The sequence below is a fragment of the Ischnura elegans genome, chromosome 5 (genome assembly GCF_921293095.1).
Source record: "Ischnura elegans chromosome 5, ioIscEleg1.1, whole genome shotgun sequence".
Taxonomy (NCBI): domain Eukaryota; kingdom Metazoa; phylum Arthropoda; class Insecta; order Odonata; family Coenagrionidae; genus Ischnura; species Ischnura elegans.
This window is the reverse complement of record NC_060250.1, coordinates 133,876,160-133,896,145: the sequence shown is the minus strand read 5'-3', so window position 1 is coordinate 133,896,145 and position 19,986 is coordinate 133,876,160. Positions and strand designations below refer to the sequence as shown.

The 19,986-nt window shown below is 40.2% G+C and overlaps 1 protein-coding gene across 4 annotated transcripts in view; it reads right to left on the bottom strand.

Annotated features, from left to right (window-relative positions):
• Positions 1–19,986, bottom strand: part of LOC124159584 (zinc finger CCHC domain-containing protein 8 homolog) — a 62,520-nt gene that overhangs the window by 26,026 nt on the left and 16,508 nt on the right. For all 4 annotated transcript variants that reach the window (XM_046535488.1, XM_046535489.1, XM_046535490.1 and 1 more), the window contains one exon: positions 14,697–14,902. In XM_046535488.1, the coding sequence (XP_046391444.1) occupies positions 14,697–14,902 (206 nt within the window). The remainder of the gene's footprint in view (positions 1–14,696; positions 14,903–19,986) is intronic.

Sequence of the window (19,986 nt, the reverse complement as noted above, 5' to 3'; positions counted from 1 at the left end):
CATTGATGAAATGTTAATTGCCTTCAGATGCCGATACCATTTCAAAATGTATAATCCAAGCAAGACCTCCAAGCATGGTTTGAAAATGATGCGTTTGACTGATGCCGAAAACATTTATCTGCTCAACGCATGCTTGTACTCAGGAAAAGACACAAATGGGATAGGTATTTCAGACAAAGACAAAAAGTTATCAAAACCATCCTAGTCAGCTCTTATTCTCTCTGAGCCAATCATGGAGTCCCACAGGAATATCACAGAGGATAATTAGTTCACATTTATTAAGCTGGTCAAAAAATTACAAGAAAAAGGGCTAACGTACATTTAGTCAATTATAAAAAATAAAAGGGAAATACCTAATGATTTTATACCATCCAAAGGGTGCATAATGGGCTCTTTACTTAACGGATTCTTGGCCAACATGACTGTAATATCCCGTGTCCCCAAATTAATAAATGCTGTTTGCTTAGTTACATTTGCTTAATTTCATTTCATTCCAGTGGACACCAGCAAATTTATTCTTTGCTGTTACTTTTTCAAAAAGCGAATTATGAGTTGCTCACCCCAATTCAAATTTCTTTTCATGTTTTAAGAAGCAATTAGTGTAAGTAGTGCAGTCATTCGTATGCTATAAGTAATACGAGAAAATATTAAAAAATGAAGTAAAATCTGATGCTTTCCCAGCGAATGTATTCGAAAAATGCTATTCGGGCTATTATTTAAAGGGTATTAAAAAATGGTCTGGGGTCCACCGGACCCCAATATGTAGTTCATAAAACTTTTTTCGGACTTCATTTAAGATATTATTCTGATAATTTTGTCATTATTTACTACTAATTTACGAAGTATGGTAATATTTTGCCGTAAATATCGGGCCCTCTGGCAGAGTGAGGAACTTGGGCACAATAGATGAATCATTTCCACTACGATTTTACATCAGGAGCGATGAAGACATTGGTCAGGCATCATTGGCGCTGGGAGGGAGAGGAGGCTGAGAGAGAGATGAGATGAATGAGAGAGTGGGATTTGCAATTAGACAATGAATGATGTGCAACCGGAGCGATTGGAGTGAGTCTGATGGTGAGCAACATTCAGACAGCGATGGTGAAAACAACGGTGACCCATTGGAAGAAGAAAATGTGATTTCTAGCTGATCATTCTGAAAATTGGTTGCTTCGAGCCCTCGTTATGAGCCACAAGTATTATTAAGATCTTTTCTCACCAGATTTCACATCTCTAGCGAACTAAAGCAAAAGCAAGCAGAGCCAAAACGACCTAGAAGAAGCCACTCAAAAAAAAAGAAGAAAGAGAATGACGGTTATTGTGGGTGTACAAAAGAGCCCGAAAGAAGAGATATGCCCCACCTAATATTTACCCTGATAACAGCCTTTTTGCACGAGCCAACTTTTATTACAATATAATTTTATGAACGTTTATGACACTTGCACATGGCCCATTAAAATTGGTTTCAACTAGAGATGGGTCGAATAGCAGATTTCTCGAATTCGAATATCGAATTCGAATATCGAATTCGAATATAAAATCATCGCTCGAATATTCGAATACCTCGAATACTAAATGATGAATGCTGGAATGTTTGACTCGGTAGCCTATTGTGGCGAGTCAAACAGGAAGTACAACGCACCGACGCTGATCAGCGCGGGCAACCAGGCGAGCCCGGTCAACGCGGTGAGGCTGCCGCATCGAACCAAAAGCAGTATAGCCAGCGTATATAAGACCAGCGGAGAAGCCACCGCGAGAGGCAGAAATATAAGAGATGGTGCTACCAGAACGCTGTGCTAGAGAGAACTGTGAACCTCAAGTGTAAACCGATTTTTGTACATAATAAAAATCGTACATTGGAAGAGTATTGTTTGCTTGCAACATAGCCTGGCAGCCGACCTTTACACTATGCAGCAGGCAACACAAGATTTTGGGGAGTAATTTTGATTTCCTTTAAATGATTCGAACAGGAATTTAGCTGATTAATGAAAATTTTAATTTTATGGAAACAATTGGGCATATAATTAATTCAACAAACATCGCTTTACCCCCACTCCTGCTGCCAAGTGCCAGCTGACAATCTGAGGCATTTTGCAAAATACAAGCTCTTTTCCACCGGATTCTCTTCAATTATTTTCTGTCCATCTTTGGGAGTTCTCACGAGATAAGAAGATGAATTGGAATTGCTATCAGGGAGAAACCAAATATTCTGAGAAAATATCCCTTTGTCTGGGACTGTAACAATAAATATTTATAGCACCACTCATAAATTGTAACTTGATATATGTTTTCGGAAAAAAATACTGCATCAACTTCCGAGAAGCTCTGCTGCTCATATCGAGTTTCGCCAGAATGCTAAGTCTCCGTCGTATTTTGACATTTATTTCTTTGCGTAAATGCTTAAATAAACTCAGAAATACGTCGTGTTTGGACTTGTTCTTTTTGAAATTACGCGCACATTGCTAATATTTCAATTCAATATAGGTGTAACATCAATTGACGAAAGTCATTCTTAGACACCTTTTGTGCTAATAGATGACTCATGCAGCGGTTGACCTCCACAGAAATGGGGAACTTCGAAGCTGGTAGGAAAAAAAAGGTCAGTGGGGGAAAAAAAGGAGGGCCCGAAACACATTTCTATTGTTCTCGAGTAACTTGGTATTTTTTCGAAGCTAAGGTCTTCGTAATATGATACCTGCGCGAGCTGTGACCTTTTTTTATTTCGAAGAAGAGGAAAGCCTCAGAGGGGGGGCTAGTGCTGAATGGAGAGGGATACCGGATCTTGGGAAATGCGCTAATGTAAGTATCCCACGGTACTCACACAGCAGTTGACCTCCAGAAATGGGGAACTTCGAAGCAGGTAGCCAGAAAAAGGTCAGTGGGTGAGAAAAGGGGGGAGGGCGTGAAACACGTTTTTATTGTTCTCGTAACTCCATATTTTTTTCGAAGCAGGGGTCTTCGTAATGCGATCCCTGCGCGAGCTGGGACCTTTTGTTTGATTTCGGAGATGAGGAAAGCGTCAGAGTGGGTGAGGCGAGTGCTGAATGGGAGGGGATAGCGGATCGTGGGAAATGCCCTAAGGTTGCTATCCCACGGCACTGAGGTTCTCCTGGTGGGGGGAATAGGGGATTTTCGGATTTTTTCACCCGACCATTTTCGGTTCCCCTCGTCGAACTCTTTTCACCGCTAAAATTCACGAATTTGATGTAATTCGTCAACTTGCGTAAAATGGCGCTGCGAGCACTAAATTACTACAGTTCTCTACATTTTTCCGAGTCAACTACCAACGACGTGCGTGCGACAGTGTGTGACGCGAAATTCAAAGTATTCGAGGTATTCGAGGCGGTACTTTTCGCATAACTATTCGAAAACTCGAATATCGAATACTTTCTAGTATTCGAGGTATTCGAGTATTCGCGGATACTATTCGCACATCTCTAGTTTCAACTATTGCACTCAAATAGCGTTACCAAAAGTAAATAGAATCACTCATCCTTTTCATACAGATTTCATAAACATATGCAAATAGTATGTGAGGTAAAATTGTTGGGTAATGCATGTTTTCTTGTGTGTAACCATTAACAAATACTGAATAATGAAAAAGTAGGGGCAATTTCCACAATTTTAAATTTATTGGTACTACCAGTTTCGCTTTACAGCATCATCAGGTACAATATATCAAAGTGTGCAATGTCTTAAATAGGAAAGGCAGGATGGGGGTGGTAAGACGGGAAGGCGGAGGAAGGGGAAGAAAGGAAGGGAAGGGTGTACAATCACAGGAGCTTGGAAAAAACCGAGTAAGGCCAATTAGTTTTATGTATATTCGTCATACTTCCTCACTGACTCCATCCTCGGTTTTTTCCGAGCTCCTGTGATTGTACACCCTTCCCTTCCTTTCTTCCCCTTCCTCCGCCTTCCCGTCTCACCATCCCCATCCTGCCTTTCCTATTTAAGACATTGCATACTTTGATATATTGTACCTGATGATGCTGTAAAGCGAAACCGGTAGTACCAATAAATTTAAAATTCTGGAAATTGCCCCTGCTTTTTCATTATGTCACGTTTCCACTCCATCTCGCCTGAAACCTCATATTATAACAAATACTGACCTATTATTTGCGATCTACCTAAATGGTGAGGAAACTTGGTATAAATACTACCCATATCAAAAGGAGCAGCACGTGATACCAAAATCCTATGCAAGCTTGACAGTTGTAGCTTGATAACAGTTTTCAAAGTAAGATATTACTTCACATAAATGAGGAAATACAACGTCAGCATTTAGATATAGCAGTTCTCCAAACAATTGAAGAAGATTTACACATCGAGGAGATGGAGGCATTCTGTGGACTTTGGTATTTTTCTGGGGCACAAATGTTTATGAACTGTGGTCAACTGAGTTTGGATCTACACTGTACCAATGCACCACATCTTTACAGCAGTTCCTTTTCCTTACGTCAACTCTGTGTTTTGATGATAAAACTGCAAGATCACAGTGCAAGAATGTTGATAAGTTTTCACCAATTCATTTCAGCAAATTGTCAGAAATATTACACGCCCCATGAGCATTGCACAGTCGACGAACAGCTCCTCAGGTTCAGAGGCCGATGCCTATTCCAAAAATATATGTGAATATGGGATGCCAGGTAAATATGGCATACAGTTTTTTATGATGAACGACAGGATAAAATTTTATATGGTAAATGTTACTCCTTACATAGGAAAAGTTGTTCCGGACCCAGGTGAGAGTCCCAACATATTACGTCAGAGCGTTATCATCACCAATTCATGGCATGAATAGGAATATAACGTGGGACAACTGATTTACTTCAGTAGAGCTGGTGAAGAGGATGCTGTTGGATTTCTCAATCACTATCGTGGGCTCTATTTGTAAAAATATACGATAATTTCCGAAAACTTTTACAAGTAGTGCAGCAGTAGGATCGTCACAATTTAACTTTGACCCTGAGATGACTCTTGCGTCATACACACCAAAAAGGAATAATATTGCATTCTTGCTGTCACCATTACATTTCAATGGAGCATTAAATGAAGAAACAGGGGAGCCAGAGATTATTACCTTGTACAATACCACAAAAGGAGGAACAGACACTTTTGACCATCTGTGCCATGAATATATGACTACATACATACATGAAGAATACTTGGCTGGCCAATGCAAATTTTTATGGCATGCTGAACCAGGCTGGTTTTGACGCAATGGTGCTGTAGTGTTGCAATGACGATAGTGAACAGGTGAATTGAAGGACATTTTTTAAGAATTTGGCATTTTCACTCTTGAAACCACTTCTGTTTCAATGAGAAATGACGATGACATTGTGTGCTTCAACTAGGTACTCAATTCAAGAAATACTTCATATTTACAAGCCAGCAATTTAGCATTGGGAACTTCTTCAGAGGAAGGCTCGATGCAGCTTTTGCCCTAGGGAGGGGGACCAAAAGGCTCGACTCAAATGCTCACTACGCAACTCTGCCATTTGCAATGAGCATAGGAGTACTCTGTGTACTACCTGCGCAGAACTAAATAATTAACTTGATATACTCAAGACTAAACACGACAGGCACATAGTGTGAATCTTCGCCAAGGAACTACCATTGGGAGAACCTCAGTGCCGTAGAATAGTAACTACGTCCCACATTTCCCAAAATTCGCTATCCCCCACCCATCAGTCCTCAGTCCACTCCTCTTACATTTCCCCCAACAAGCCCCTGGCATCAGATATTTGCTCACTCAGTTTTCAGGTCATGAAGACCTTAAAAAAGTAGTTTCCCTGTTAAAAATTAAAAATGGAAGTGGAATGGAGAGAAGGAATGGATCGGAGTTCTATAGCTGGAAAAAATAACCTGAAGTCGAGTTAAAGTTTCAGGTTACCTGGGAACAATAATAAGTGGTTTTGTTCGAATAGCTCCCCCCCTCTCCTTCTGGCCAACTCCTCTCTATTCACGCAACCTGCCTTCCTGGTCCCCAATTTTAGAAACACACTGATAGCATGACTCACACATGTAACGTGCCCTTCTGTGACAACCAATGACTTTCTGAGGCTAGTGTTTTTTTCCTCCGCATGATTTCAAGAATAGGAATGTGAACCAAATATTAAAAAGGAACGAGTCCAAATATGACGCATTTCCGAGATAATTTAACTTTGTTAATCATGGTTCATCACTTTTATTTATAAACTTATGAATGAATCACGAGGTCCTATATTAGACCGCAGCTAAAAAGCGATGAGAAGTTTTTACTACAACAGCATAATTTTGCTTGAATTAGTATGATAGTATAAATATAATTTCCACTGATACATCCTCTGATGAAAGTAATAAGGATTTCACACAAAAATTAGTAAAGAATGTACATATGTGCACATTATGTTGTATTTTACACGTTAGTACACATAATTGTGCGTCTTATAATTTCGGTTATCTTCTAAACATATATGAAAATGTAGAAATTGACAGATGGGGAATTTAAACAAAAGTTCTGACTCAATCTAAAAATTTCGGATTAAAAATTAAAGAAATTTTTTGGATTCAGTGCTCAAAAATATATGTATAGTGTTCCATCAACAGAACTTGAAAAACATGGTAGAATCGTAAAAATGCGGGCCTGTGTTAAATAGACCCAAACAAGATGAGACACACTGGAAATTCAAACTGCACAAGTCACTTAGCTTGCACGTTTCTGGCTGGTAGAAAAAGAGAAGACTTCATAAAATTTCATGATCTTACACGCTTCTCCCGACCGTATTCTCTCCAGTGCCTCGCTGCTATATAGGAAGGCAGAGTTCCCAAACAGCCAGAGAACGATCTCCATCCCCACCACCACGGCCCTGACCCTCCCATGCTTCCGCTGGAGCCCCCTTTCCTCTCGCTGAGCTGATGAGTCTTTCTGGTTCCCACAACCTTCAAACATGACCCGCTGGACGGCTGGTGACGCCCTCCAACGGGTCATGTTTTTGTCATTAGTATTATTTGATTTATTCCTTTACACATGCATATTTCTTGGTTTTAAAAGTGCATTGGACTATTAACTCAGCTAGATTTCTTTTGTTGTGACTGCTTTTTGCCAAAAATAATATATTCAATTAATTACAACATGTAAAACTTACAAGTTCCAATTTATGTCAATTAAGATAAGCTAGATAGAAAAAATACAGTGACTGATATATATTAGCAAAGGTTTTACGTTAATAGCATCTAACTCATCACTCCAATTAGAAAAATAGTTTAATGGGGCAATCACCTTTCGCCTAAATGTTTCTTCATTAGCCCATTTTGTAATACAGTACAAGAGCTAAATCAATTTTAATAACAGAAAAGAAACAATTATAAAAGACAAAACTTATCAAAAAAATTTTATATTAAAATTTGGCTGATTGAAATTTTATAAGAAATACTTTAACTGGAATAAAAATTCTTGTAAAAATTTTTTTCTTAAACTGTATACTATAAGTCAAAAGTGTTTTTCTGTAAGTTTACTGAAAATGCATCTGTAAATAATATTCTATTACATCAATTTCGGGGTTATTTTCCAAAACCTCATTACAAAAAGGTATATTTTATTATTGTTATACATATATATTTAAGCAAAATTATTTTCATATATTGCTATTTCAATGGTTCTAATGCTACGATATTCGCCATGAATACTAATAATGTGTCCACTGGACCCCACTGTGCTCTTTATGATTCTCCCACAAAGTGTGCACTTCTAGGGTTAATGCATTACAAGGTGAGTGATGATGAGTCAGGGAAACCACAGGAATGTTTGTAATTTCATTTTAAAAGGCAACTAAGATACTTGGGGAGGCAAAGATACTTTAGACATTATGGCATCAACTTTGGTGACATCAGAGTCTCGGAGCCAGATGCAATTGCGGACTTGTTTAACACTCACTCCTGTAATGTTGCCACGAAACTCCTCAAAAATGTAAACACAACAAACCACTTACATAAGCACTTCCATCAAGCTATGTTCCTTTTTTCCACAAATCTTGTCAGAAATTATAAAAACTATCAACTCTTTTGGTAATAAATTTTCTACTGGCCTGGATGACATCCCTATTCCAATGTTGAAAGCTGTTGCACCCAGCATTGCATTACCCCTGGCTGATATCATTAAGTCATCTTTTTCGTCTGGGTGCTTTCCTACTAATCTCAAATCTTCCTGTGTGATACCTGCTCATAAAAAAGGTTCTCACGAAAATGCTGATAACTACAGACCTATATTCATCCTTTCTGTTTTTTTGAATCTCATGGAAAAATTATTCTTCACACATATGTATAAATATTTATCTTCAAAGAAGCTACTCCATGACAACATGGTTTTTGGACTGGTAAATCCACTACAACTGCCTCCTTTGAGCTCATTAACGAAATACTTCTTGGCCTAAATGACAAACTACTAACTCTTGGAATTTTCTATGACCTGCTTAAGGCTTTTGACCTCATTGACCACAGCATTTAAAAAAATAAGCTCAATGCTCTTGGCATTGTTGGTTTGCCCCTTAAATGGATCATGTACTATCTTAGTGAAAGGATGCAAGTTGTCTGCTATTCGACTGTTAAATCCAGTCCAATGAAACTCTCCAAGAAGTGAAGAAATAACGGAGAAATAACTTATCATATCGGTGGACAAGCTTCGAAATTCCTTCATCATAGAATTTTGCCGCCTGTGATCTCAGCCACTCAGTGATACGCATCCGGATCTCGGCATCGTTGTATAAGTGGTGTGCTGCTAGCCAGGTCTTCACTCTTGGAACCAAGTGATACCGTATAAGCTCGTGTAAGAGGCACACCTTTTTTCCCAGATACTGCAGCTGAAAATGGGGGTGCGCCTCTTACACAAACTTCTTATCTACCCCCCTCCCCTTCACCGGTTGCAAGTTCAAGGGGAACTGAGTGGCCTTGGTTTTCAGCGTGAGTCAGTCATCAGAAACCCTGGGTCAAAATCAAGCGGCAGGCAGGGGAGTTTCTCCCTTAGTGACGTATTTTTAAAATGCTCCTGTTTGAATTTTTTGCAAGCATCGCGCCGTCACGTCGGTACCCCAGAGGTGAACATTGAAAAGATCGCGCGGGGTGACTCGCTCCGGAGCGCACGCTAAATTTATTGCCGCGAGTGGGCATCCCGCGGTATTTATACTGCATATAGTAATATTGGTGTCAAAACCTGCGGTTGAAAAAATTCGAACGAGTGTGCTCACTGTTGGACTTAATGGTGGATAGAAGAAATCGGAAATCCTTATAAGTGAAGAGCGCTGAAGGAGAGGTCGAAGGGAAGAGGGCTCCCACCCCTCCGTATTTAAAGCTACGAGCGAAGGAGAAAGGGAAGAACACGTCCGATCTTGCATGTGACGTCGTTGCCTTGAAAGCAAAGGGGCGAAGGCGCAGCAATGTGATATACGCAGTTTGCGTTGCCTGAGTTTCCAGTCCGTCTCGTCTTGTTTGAATGCGCTTATGCTACGCTTGTTTCTTCCGAAATTGTGCTGTTTGGACTATGTTGAATATTAATAGCCTTATTTTAGCTATAAATCTTTGTGTCAATCAATTAGAGCTCAAAAAACTTAAATGCTGTAAGATATACGTCGCGTTAGGTCTAATTCTTTTTAGAACCTTGTGCGTGTCATACAATTGCTGAAAGATATCGAGATATCTTCGAGCTCAGAAGGTGACTCACGTAGCATTTGACCTCCAGAAACTCGGGGAATTGAACCTGGTAGACCGAAAAAGGTCAGTTGGTGGAATGGGGTAGGGATGAAACACGTTTCCATTATTCCCCTGTAACTTGATATTTTCCTGTGGAGTCTCGGAAAGGAAAAAAACGGCAGAGGCATTAGCTGATGGAGAGCCGAGTGTAGTTCCGTTAGGCCCCTTGCACACACACCGATTTTGGACGGCCGGTAAAATATTGGACGATATTTTACCGGCGAAGCGATGCTTGCACACACGCCGGATTTTTACCGGTCAAATGATACGTTGCTAAGTTGTTGGAGCCGGCGCCGGCGATCCATAGTGACAATAGCCGGCAGCTAAACGGCATTTTACCGGTGCCGGCGTGTGGTCGGTACGTGTGCAAGCTCCAATGCTCTCCCATTGTTCACTATTGGAATGTGGACGGCCGATATTTTACCGGGCGTCCAAAATCGGTGTGTGTGCAAGGGGCCTTAAATCTACGACGTGGTTATTATCCTACGGCGCTGAGATTGCCCCGATTGTTGTTCAATCTCTTGGGAAAGCTCATGCCATTTGCCTGTCGTGTTTTGCCTTAAACTTTTCCACGGCTGCAATTGAATTGCAATACTCCTGCGAGAGCTTTTAAACAAAATTGTTCGTGAGTAGGACAAGCAACGTAGAGCGATGTCGTATGCAAAGAGAGGATCGGAACTCTTTCTACTCCCTCTTATGCCGCCGCAGTTATCAAAATTTCCTTTTTCAAATAGTACTGAAAGAGGACATTTCGATAACTGTCGAAATTCCAGGCATACGTGGACAACACCGCACGATAGGACAAAAAAAGTCGCAAAATATTTTTCTTTATAGCTTCGATCCTCAAAATAGGGGTGCGCCTCTTACACGTGTGCGCCTCTTACACACGCTTTTACGGTATTCGCTTGGTGTAAAATCGAGACTATAGTGCGGATGAGGTAAAACCTTCCCCCTGTTGAAGCCATTAAGGAGTTCTAGGGTGGTGCAAAGCTGCCCCCAATCACTGACCTTTATGGCGGTTTGTAAGAATTTTTGGCATCCATCTTGCCCAAAATTTGTGGTAGCCATGTCTTTGCATGACAATTTCACAATTTCAGCCAACAAAATCCGTGAAACTTGTTGGAAACAAAGTGAAAACTCCGTTATTGTGAAACGGCTGTTTTTTACGAACTTTATCGACCATTTCGTCAGTCACAATGCTCGGTCTTCCGCTCTTCCCTTCGTTGTGAACGTTATTTTGGCCATATTGAAACAGAATGCACCACTTCCGGACACAACTTTCATTCATTACATTTTCTCCGTATACTTCACACACTTGACCATAATTTTCTATCAGTTTGAAGTTTTTGGCCAACAAAAACCATATCACTGACCACTCCTCGCAATCGGCAGAATTTTCTATGGCAGAGCACATTTTTCATTTGTGTATTGAAAACATGGGCCGCACGGAGACCTTCCCATTGTCACGGCTGGACGCTGACATATGCCAAGCTCATGGATACCAAGATATACGCGAGTGTCGGGCGCCCATGGATGGCAATTGAATATGTTCCTTACTTTGTGAATAGCCCTCATAAACACGATAATTATAACTCAAGTGTTTTTGACATAAGTTTTTTGATCTTGTTTCAAATAAAAATTTTTACTGAAAAATTTGATCGTATTAGGAATGTAAAAATTTTAATATAAGTTTAAGAATAGTTAAGCATTAAAAGAAAAATAAAAAAAAACAATAAAAATGAAGTTGCAACATTTTGTGAATATGTATTTGATTTATTGCGGTCTCCCAGACCGCACATCACTAGTGTAATGTAACAAGAATTTCACGTCACTGGTTAAGTTTTAACATAGAGAAATACTTCCCCATTCTGCTATCAAGACATCCTATTCCTGTGGTTATGCTGTGTAAAGGATTCTGCATTCTATACAGCAATGATATCCTCTGGTTTATTTCCAAACTATCATTGAAGAATTTAAAACCTATCTTTGTCAATTGTTATTATATCTAGATCCATTATTAGGTATTGCACTCTAGTTCCTTATTAAGCATATTCCTTTAGATATGTATGATCTCAGGTTTTTCCGGCGTATCAGTTGCAGAAAAGTTTCTCGGGTTTTCCACCGGTTGATATCGTCCATGTCTCCCGACGTTTCGATCCGCGACTTGCTGATCATCCTCAGGGGATCTTCCGAATAGAAATCAGGGGATCATCCTCAGGGGATCTTCGGAAGATCCCCTGAGGATGATCAGCAAGTCGCGGATCGAAACGTCGGGAGACATGGACGATATCAACCGGTGGAAAACCCGAGAAACTTTTCTCCTTTAGATATGTTATCTATTGTGGCTCATCATTTTGTGGATTCACCGTTCAAATTATTATACCGCAAAGTTGAAAGCTTTATGGGATCTTTTTTCAATATCTCTTGATCGTCATGGTTTTCAAGGCATCCAAATAAGATGTAATAAAAACCTCCAGAAAATGATTGTCGACAACTTTTAATCAATGGAACGTCCACCTCTGTGAAATTGGTGCAGAAAATTTATATCTTAGTTATGGGAAATTCTTTGTCCTGTCAATATAATCAGTATAGCAGCCCTAATACCGTATAAGCGCGTGTAAGGGGCGCACCTTTTTTCCCAGACATTGCAGCCGAAAATGGGGGTGCGCCTCTTACACAAACTTCTTATCTTCCCCCCTCCCCTTCCCCAGTCGCAAGTCCAAGGGGAACTGAGTGGCCTTGGTTTTCAGCGTGAGTCAGTCATCTGAAACCCTGGGTCAAAAACAAGCGGCAGGCAGGGGAGTTTTTCCCTTAATGACGTATTTTTAAAATGCTCCTGTTTGAATTTTTTGCAAGCATCGCGCCGTCACGTCGGTATCCCAGAGGCTATTGAATCGGGATCGGGAGGGTCAGTATTGAAAAGATCGCGCAGGGTGATTCACTCCGGAGCGCGCGCTAAATTTATTGCCACGAGTTGGCATCCCACGGCATTTATACTGCATATAGTAACATTGGTGTCAAAAACTGCTGTTTAAAAAAATCGAATGAGTGTGCTCATTGTTGGACTTAATGGTGGATAGAAGAAATCGGAAATGCTTATAAGGGAAGAGCGCTGAAGGGGAGGTCGAGGGGAAGGAGCGCGCTCCCTCCCCTCCGTATTTAAAGCTACGAGGCTATGAGCGAAGGAGCAAGGGAAGAACACGTCCGATCTTGCATGTGACGTCGTTGCCTTTAAAGCGAAGGGGCGAAGGCGCAGCAATGTGATATACGCAGTTTGCGTTGCCTAAAGTTTCCAGTCCGTCTCGTCTTGTTTGAATGCGCTTATGCTACGCTTGTTTCTTCCAAAATTGTGCTGTTTGGACTATGTTGAATATTAGTAGCCTTGTTTTAGCTATAGATCTTTGTGTCATTCAATTATAGCTCAAAAAACTTAAATGCGGTCAGATATGCGTCGCGTTAGGTCTAATTCTTTTTATAACCTCTGGCGTGTCATACAATTGCTGAAATATATCGAGATATCTTCGAGCTCAGAAGGTAACTTACCTAGCATTTGACCCCCAGAAACTCGGAGAATTGAACCTGGTAGACCGAAAAAGGTCAGTTGGTGAAATGGGGTAGGGATGAAATACGTTTCCATTGTTCCCCTGTAACTTGATATTTTCCTGTGGAGTCTCGGAAAGGAAAAAAACGTAGAGGTATTGGCTGATGGAGAGCCGAGTGTAGTTCTGTTAGGCCCCTTGCACACGCACCAATTTTGGGCGGCCGGTAAAATATCGGCCAATATTTTACCGGCGAAGCGATGCTTGCACACACGCCGGATTTTTACCGGTCAAACGATAAGTTGGTATGTTTTTGAGCCGGCACAGGCAATCAGACAGTGACAATGGCCGGCAGCTAGGCGGCATTTTGCCGGAGCCAGCGTGTGGTCGGTACGTGTGCAAGCTCCAATGCTCTCCCATTGTTCACTGTTGGAATGTGGACGGCCGATATTTTACCGGCCGTCCAAAATCGGTGTGTGTGCAAGGGGCCTTAAATCTGGTTACGTGGTTATTATCCTACGGCGCTGAGATTGCCCCGATTGTTGTCCAAGCTCTTGGGAAGGTTCATACTATGTGCCTGTCGTGTTTTGCCTTAAAATTTTCCGCGGTTGCAATTGAATTGCAATACTCCTGCGAGAGCTTTTAAACAAAATTGTTCGTGAGTAGGACAAGCAACGTAGAGCGATGGCGTATGCGAAGAGAGGAACGGAACTCTTTCTACTCCATCTTATGCCGCCGCAGTTATCAAAATTTCCTCTTTGAAATAGTACTGAAAGAGGACATTTCGATAGCTGTAGAAATTCCAGGCATACGCCTGCAACACCGCACTATAGGATAAAAAAAATGTCGCAAAATTTTTTCTTTATAGCTTCGATCCTCAAAATAGGGGTGCACCTCTTACACACGCTTATAAGGTATTCCCTCAACCTTACAGAGCCAGTTGCTCACATACACAGTGAACATTGGTGGTGGTCAGTGAGGCATTAAAACTGCACTCAGCATTAAATTTACGAATGATGCCTTCAAAAAGGCAGATTTGCTGTAACGTAACAACAAAGTCCCACCGTCGCACTTATATCACATTTACTGTATAACAGATTAATCACACATTTTCATGCATTTCTAATGATGATTTATCTATCTAATTCATAACTTTCCACTGCTAATCCTTGCTTGTGCACATACTTTAAAGCAAAAATTGGAACTAGTTGGATCGTTCTGCACTTATCGCCTTTCAGCACACATATTTGAAAACCAGTTAACAACTGCACCAAGAGGTACATAAATTAGGCATCCGTGGAATGAACTGGGAACTCTTCTTTGTAGTCCCCTGGTCAACAGCATTTTGGCTTACTTTCCCCAGCATATGCTTCCTTCAGATGATAAACTTTGACAGTTGGGGATTAGTCAATATCAGTCCCATCATTCACTGACCTTCTCCCGTGGAGCCAAACAGCGAGATACCGGAATGTGAGACCCTTGCATGCTCCAACCAGCCAGGTGGGTAGCCGTACTGACGCATCTTGTATATGTGCAGCGGCAACTCATCTTCCTCCAGACCCAAGGCCTCATACAACTCATGACTCAGCTTGCCAGGGGTGAGGTGTGCAAAGCGCTGCTCTTCATCCAAATGGTAGCGTCTAGAGGATAAAAAATGGCAATAAGACACCGAAACACTAGGATGACAACAACATGGGACGCATACATATACACACACTTGTATTCCCATACCTTTGAAAAGGAAAAGTATCACTACAGACTGATTGTTCAAGGTGAAATTTATATAAATAATAGTAGCTAACCCGGCAAGCGTTGTTTTGCCATATAAATTATTTTGAGTAAATACTTTGGTGGTCAAATAAAAAATAACTAGCTTATGGTAAGTGTGGAGGATGTGGTACATATATGACTTGAAAGAGGAAGATGCTATGAATGATGTTGACCTGTACACATTCGTTTTTAAAAAATTCATAGTACTTTTATTATCTTTTCTATATGTATATAAAAGAGGGTGTCTATTTGTCAACCAAAGTTAGTTCGTAGTTACATCTCATGCTCCCAAATTGCATAGTGCTACTTTTGGTTTTGTCCGACTTGTCCTTAGCGTCCTTATTTCAACAACCATTAGTTACAGTAGACTCTCGTTAATACGAACAACGTTATTACGAAGTTCTCGTTTTTACGAAGCAAATTGTTGGTCCCGACGAAAAGGCCTATCCAAGCTATAGCAAAAGAAACGTTATTACGAAATTTTCGTTTTTACAAAATTGTGAACCTCAGTCCCGGTCCCGGCGGTTACAAAATGAACTTTATTACTAAGTTCCACGCTTAAGTCACGGCATTTATGTGGATATTCACTACACTTCAGTTTTAATAATCGCGCCACGTTTAAGTTCTCGTGCACTGTGCCTAAGAGCGTCAATAGAGTGTTTGCATGGGTGAGGAATAAGCATGAAACCCTTTCCATTTAGTGCATACATGTTTGAAGTTCACAAATGTTTAATGAAAATTCCATGTGTTTTGTTATTAATTTATTATTTCAGTTTTAATAACCTTTGTTTTAACATCGAAATTCAGGAGGGTAAAACAACCTGTAATTGGCTATTCGTTACGTGACGTAATCTCCCATAGTATAGTTGCAAGCGGACGGGAGCATTGATGAATAACTTTTATTTCACGTATTTTACGTGAAATAAAAGCAAAATGGAACCTGGTTTCGTTAAGGCTAGTTCAAATAACCTCCCAGACGTAGACCCCTTCGTGATCGGTGTATACCTAGGGCCTATCTTCGTTTTTCTAAGGTCTGTAACTTCGTTTTCTCCCGAGTTGGGAGAAAATAGACTCGTGAAGTGTTTCATCCAACACCTAAGTCTCTAACTCGATTGCATATAGACGATGAAGTAAAGAGTGAAGTGAGTTGTGAATGTAGCATCTTCGAGGAAATTATTTCTTCCATGCTGGTTCAACCAACCGTATACATTTTGATCAAAGGTATCTGACTATTGCGAAGGGGATATGTATCATATTTGAACTAGTTGTGCTTTAGGGATACATCGAACGCGTATTAATTTTCATTCGTTTGTTCGCTTCTAAGTTCTGTTTGATTTTATTACGTATTGAACATATTGCCAATCCATTGTGAGCTTTCGCCAGTGTATACATTTCACGCGTTTCGTTGCGCTGTGGTTCGTTTTTGTTTTGGTCATATCGTCATATTTTGGTTACGGTAGGAGTGATAGTAACATTCGAAGTTTTTTGATGTTACAATAACTGGTTTAGCAATTTGTTTCATCCTATTCACTTAATTGTCTTAGCAATGTTAACGTGAAATAACGTAAACTGATTCTAAGTCCTTAGTGATGTGTGGGAAGTGAGATGTGAATCCTTACGAATTTCAAGGAGTGCAAATTCTTTTAGTGTGTTCAGAGTGATTGGAAAACCGATAATCATGCTTTATTAGTGTTACATAATAGTGTTTTATATTTATAGTGAGCCAAGTTCTTCATTGAAATAGTTGATTCGGCATATACTGATTATAAGTATCAAAAAGACAGCTCGTGAAATGTATGCGTGGTAGTGCTATTTGTGATATGATGAGCAATAAATATGTACAAGTAAGGGTAATTTTGCATTGTTTTTTATACTTTAACACCTCTATTAAACTATTTTTTCCCTATGTTTCCGCAGTTTTATGCTGTCAATATTTGAAAATTTAAACGTAGCGAGGCAGATTGTTGTGTTTCCTCAACTATAACTTTTTAGGAGTTGCAAACAGGTTACTAATTGCTCGCATGTAGGTATTTGCAATGCATCAAATTTGTACCATTCATACATTTACCGTAACGTTATTTTCTTTACGATTCTTTACTGCATTGTAAAATTCTTAAATTTTCCTTTTCCACTCCAACATTGTTTATATCTGCTTTTCGAGTATAAACGCTTACAATACTGACGTTGCTAATTATGTTTTTCCATAGTCATCAAGCATACATAATAAAAGTAAGCATCCGCAGTGAAAAAATATGCAATGTATATCATCAATGAATACACGGCCGTTTGTATACAAGAATAACTGCATCTCTAACATACATATGCTTCAGTATTATGCATTAGTCTCTCCTTTCTGAATGGAATAATGTAATAATGGCATCGACTTAAGATCCCTCCGGGCTGCCAATAACCATTTCCGTCGTAGTTCAGGCTTATCGGGAACATCCACAAAAATCTTGTTCGGTGTAGAAACACGGGTGCTCCCACATATCGGAACAAAACAATATTCATTCCGGAATTTAGTCCTACAAGCCATTAATCTATCTTCGCTCATGGCTACGAACTTAAAGAATTATTGTACGAAATATACCACTAATTTATAGTAGGACAGGTGGTTTATTCCGTCAGATTCACCTTCAGTGTTAGTAAACAACAATAAACAAGGTTTCCATCAATTGCAGGTGATCGGAGGAACTGCAGTCAGTTGAGTATGGGGATTGACGTCACAAGCCGTCTGACATGGCGGCGGAGTGTTTTAAGCGCAACATTGATTTTGGAATGTTTATTTGTTAATAACAAATTCACCCATGGTCGTACGACTGTAGGAATTGGAACTTTGCTTAATTAAACCAAACTGATATTTTTAACAGGCCTCACCAAAAAGGAGTAAATACTTTATTATGGTTCTTTATTCAGTTTACATGCAAAATCATATAACTTCATTCCTGTGTAGTCATGGTGCCCTACTCATAACCATTCGTAAATTGGATGTACAGTCAGTCCTCTTCCTATGGACATTCGATTTACGAATTTTCAGAGATACGAGCATTCAAAATTTTCAAATTTCGAATTAGGCGCCTTTCGATTTGGCCGATACTACGCGGTGTGGCGCTGGGAAACTCTCACTGTAATCACAATCTGAACAAGGTACAATTGAATCCGGTGTGAATTTAGGAACTGTTCAGCTTTTAGGAACCGTTCGTCGTCACCGCGGGGAGCTATTTTTTCGGCTCCGGATGCATCGCACGCCCCGCTAGATCAGTTCGTCACAATCGTGAGTTAGCGCATACCTGTAATGCAGTGTTGCATTCTGCAGGATAACCGTACTCCTCGATTACTTGCATACAGTCCGGCTGGCTACAGTTGTCCGATTATGGCACAATAGGAGGGGGGATAACCCTGCGCCAGCACGGTTTAAAGCCAATCGCTGACCCCCAAACGCACCTCACACCCTCGCCTAGTCATACAACGTTATCAAATGCATTAAGGAGCACCGAAATAAGCCTGATCCACCAAAACTATCCCATTCTTCGAATCACCAAAACAAGTGATTGTTCCCCTAGGTCCTTCACACTCGTCGTCCCTTCCGGTGCTTTTCTTCATGGAATCCTTTGTAAGCATTTCCCTTTCTTACCTAGCAGCCTTGCCCCCTACCCAGACCTAGACCATTTCGTCTGTCATTGGACAACTCTCGGCGGCCAGACTGTAAGTTTATCAACTTATGAACGAGGTCTTGGAACGCATCTAGTTCGTATATCGGATTTATTGCATTCAGGAAGATATCAACCCTCAATTGCGTCATGCCACATTCTACTGTTGAAAAACTGTAACGAATTTTTCTGTTTATATATGTTTCCGCGTAATTTAATCGTGTTTATAATGTACTGTTTTTTCTTTCGACGTTTCATAAAAGAAACGTTCCTACGAACTTCGTTATTACGAACCTGCTGTTTTTCGGTCCCGTGAACACGTAATAACGAGAGTCTACTGTACGTCACGTCATGCAACTTCTGTGGTTGCTTATCCTGCTGGGTAGACAAAACCCTTGACACGCTCTGGTAAAACATAACTAAAAGGATTCTATTCTTACCAATTAATACTCTTGGTGCAAACATATTTTCTGGGGTATGCATAATTTCATCCCGTGCGCGATATACAGATATCATTGTTTCCATTGTATGCAGTTATATATGCTTGTATACCATCAACAGACTTGCTTTGTTCTTTTACCTAAAAATCCTGCCATGTGACCATGGACTCCCAGTTCCAAGTTGCCCACTTCTATGGGTACTATTCTTCCCAAGCAACACCAGGCGGCCTGGTAGTAATCATTAAATTTCAAATGACATCTCTATCACAAATTATGACTACTAAAAATAAAACATTATCAGCCTCTGAGTTCAATGGAGTGTACGATATTTTTAGTAAATCTATCTTTAGCCAAAACAAACAAACTGGATTGTTTAACCATAAGTGAACATGCCACATATAATTGTCCGTATGAAGAATACGGAGTGCCTCAAAGCCACAAAAAGACATCCTTTGGCCTTGAGAATTGTCATTGCGAAAGCCAATCGCAATCATTGCAAATGTCACGTTTTCGAATGTTTAACCAGTAAATCAGTCAGTTGAGAAAATTGGCCGAAAGAGTCACTGAAATACGGCATGATTTGGTGGACGAAGATATTTCTCGCAAAGACATTTCTCTACATTGGAAATGTAGCCAGCTTTCGTCTTTCAGATGACAACTTTTATGGGCAGTCCTGCAGACCTTTGTTGACAAAACCACTTGAATAGTACAGATTCCAAAAGTAAAGTTCCCCTTGCTGAAAATATTTTTGGCTGCTAGGTGTTCCTAGTTCATTCACTACTGCACGAACTGTATCTTTCTTTGATATTGAGAACTACATAAATGAAGAGATACCAAACTGCTTCCGCATATCACTCTTTAAAG